Below are 2,803 nucleotides of genomic sequence, written 5' to 3' on the forward strand. Positions count from 1 at the left end.
CAATGTCTATATTTTAGGCTTAAAATCAGTTTTAAAAGCTCCATCAAAGTGTCAAAGCACTTGAAGAATTTGACTTTTCATGCTACTAACAATGCCTATTCTCTCTCTCACACACACACAAAACTTCCTAAAGGAAAATGGAAGTATACTGATCATCTTGCCACTTGCTTTTTTTTATTTATTATTAATTGGTGACAAATGTCATGATCCAAGCTCATGGCACGTATTATCCACTTTGGGTCTAGGCCCGCTCGGATTTGTCTTTTGGGCTAGGCCACCGCAAGCCCCGCGCGTAAGATGATAAAGTATTTCACTTTCCTCTCTCATTCCAACGTAGGATTTGCCTAAGATTTCAGAAACTTGCCAGCCTAGAAGCATGTCAGTCCTCAACCCCTGTTGTCATGGGCATCACAACAAAAGTGTGGAGAAAGCACTGATAATTGTCTCTCCAATCTATTTGGATCAGATTTGACCATTGAAGTACCAGTGGCGAAGAAGAAAGGTTAGAAACGCAAACCATAAAACATCTCTTGGAATCTTAGTTTTATTTCAAGAAAACCATCAATATACAAGAATAAATTGGAATAAGTACAACAAAAAAAAAAAATACAGGATACACACAATGCTTCCTAATCTCACCAAGGTTACACACAAACACAAACACAATAATGTTGGAAATTGGGAACAAACACAAAGACTACACTTAACTATTTACAAATGCACATTGCTTCCTAATCTCACCAGCAGAGCCAGTTTTGACTTCAATACTGCCCATTTTCTCCATGGCCTTAGCGAATTCAGCATTGAACTGTTTGAGTGATCCTTGTACTAGCTGGTTGATGTATGACTTTGTTGTCGCACTTGTTGTCAAGGCTGCATCAGATTGGAATAGCCCTTTTCTCTTTAGCAAAAGCTTAAAGTAGCTAAGATCAAACGCACTGGAACTTCCAGGATCCATTTCAATGATCGTGGTATTGTCATTGATTGATTTGCATTTCTTCGCCTTAAGATAAGCTGCATATTCGCTGTCTAGAGATGGATCTTGTTTGCCCAAAACTCCGGTAAAATTGTATAAACGTGTTGAAAATGACGAGCAATGAGAAACTCCAATAGTATGTGCACCTAATAACAAATTGTTCATAGTACGTAATAATGATTCTTGTTAAGAAAAACTAATGAAATATATGGAAAATCTTAATATAGAACAAGTAAGAAATATGTACTAATTTAAACTTACCAGACAATAGGACCAGGTCTTTTAGGTCAAGACCTTTGCTAGCAAAAGATGTCTGAAGACTGGAGAAGTTACTAGTTGGAGGAGGGATGTTTGCCAAGGCCTCGGACGCATTTGATATTTTTCCATCTCTTCTACCAGTTGGAACATTCCAGTAAGGGCCTCCCTATCATGCAAATAAAAAAAAAGGGATCAGACAATGAGATTAAGAACATATTTCGTTCAATTTAGCCCTTTCATACTTACTATAACTTGTTACTTCGGATTTTTATTAGTGGCTTGAATTATAACTTCAACTTTATTTATTGGTCTGAGCAAAGATACGACATAAGCAAATATGGTCCGACAAGTTGGAAACCAATTAACAAGTTGGTTCAAGATTTGTACTTACCGTGACCACGACGGAGTCTCTAGAAACTAAGGCAACAATATCTGCACAAGAGACTACTCCAGGGCATTCAGCTTCAACTGCTTTCTTCACATCATCAATGAATGAGAAGCCTCTCAGTGTTTGATTAGGGATAGCCACTTTTTCAGTCTGGTTTTTCGTGCTCGAAGTGAAATTCAGAAGCACAGATGCATCACAACCCTGTAAAATCCCAAATGAAGATTAAAAATAATAATTACACAACTTCAAGAATGGCAGTGAAGGGGAGCCTTGTCGCAACTAGTAAAGTTGTTGTCATGTGACCAGAAGGTAACACGTTCGAGCCGTGAAAACAGCCTCTTGCAGAAATGTCGGGTAAGGCTGTGTACAGTAGAACTTTGTGGTCTAGCCCTTCCCGGGTCTCCGCGCATAGCGGAAGCTTGGTTCACCTGGCTGCCCTTCAAGAATGGCAGTAACAGTTGAGTGAATATAGAGCTTGCATACATGTGAAACACTTACCCTAACAAAGCAGTCGTGAAATTGCAGTCTGAGCAAGGCAGCTGCAAGAGATGGAGCATTTGGGATGTGCTTTTGGACATAATCTTGAATTATCTTCTCTGCTTTTGGACAGCTCTTGGAATAGAAGTTGAGCTGTAACTGAGCATGGCTAGAACCAACTATTCCTAGTAGAATACATAACACTAGAAAATTACCCAAATAGCCAAATTTTGCCATTTTAATTACTACACCTGTTTTTGAAACTTTTGAATTGAAAGATGTCTCTCTTTCTTTGTTCGAGTTGCTGCACACATCTAATCCAAACGGATCAGAGAGAATTTATAGGCACATTGTTTTAGCTAACTTGAGTTAGTTTGTCATTTTCCATCTTTTTTATTACATAAGAAAATGTTAAGTCTGTCTCTTTCATTCAGTTAGATTCAAATGTGTATTAGACGCTTAAACTAATCTTCTTTTTCAAATATAATCATGGTTATTAGTACCTGCTCCTGGAGATATAGCCACCTTCATAATGGTGCATGGGAGTCCCAAGTTCTTATGATAATGAAGTAGTAATACCTGCTTCAATGGTTGACATATATACAAGTTGATACCTATTCATATATATTCTTGTTAATTTTATAGAGGGAAAGGTAGCCTGCTTCTTGGTTTTTTCTGTGTATTAAGAGATAGTATAAGGTAGT

The 2,803-nt window shown here is 37.8% G+C and overlaps 1 protein-coding gene across 1 annotated transcript; it reads right to left on the reverse strand.

Moving 5' to 3' along the window:
* Positions 1-526: 526 nt before the first annotated feature.
* On the reverse strand, positions 527-2,417 carry LOC104234965 (peroxidase 3-like). The gene is made up of 4 exons (XM_009788623.2): positions 2,121-2,417; positions 1,626-1,823; positions 1,238-1,400; positions 527-1,122 (listed from the first exon to the last, which is right to left on the reverse strand). Exons 1-4 carry the CDS (start codon positions 2,334-2,336, stop codon positions 704-706), a joined length of 996 nt encoding a protein of 331 aa, XP_009786925.1. The 5' UTR covers positions 2,337-2,417; the 3' UTR covers positions 527-703.
* Positions 2,418-2,803: the final 386 nt, after the last annotated feature.

Source organism: Nicotiana sylvestris, chromosome 7 (genome assembly GCF_000393655.2).
Source record: "Nicotiana sylvestris chromosome 7, ASM39365v2, whole genome shotgun sequence".
NCBI classification, from domain to species: Eukaryota; Viridiplantae; Streptophyta; class Magnoliopsida; order Solanales; family Solanaceae; genus Nicotiana; species Nicotiana sylvestris.

What these genes read in the sequence shown, in the direction of transcription:
- LOC104234965 (XM_009788623.2), bottom strand. Translation starts at nt 2,336, where the DNA reads ATGGCAAAATTTGGCTATTTGGGTAATTTTCTAGTGTTATGTATTCTA. An exon ending in TTCACGACTGCTTTGTTAGG is followed by an intron (nt 1,824 to 2,120) that starts GTAAGTGTTTCA and finishes GGGATTTTACAG; the next exon opens with GGTTGTGATGCATCTGTGCT. An exon ending in GAGACTCCGTCGTGGTCACG is followed by an intron (nt 1,401 to 1,625) that starts GTAAGTACAAAT and finishes TTTGCATGATAG; the next exon opens with GGAGGCCCTTACTGGAATGT.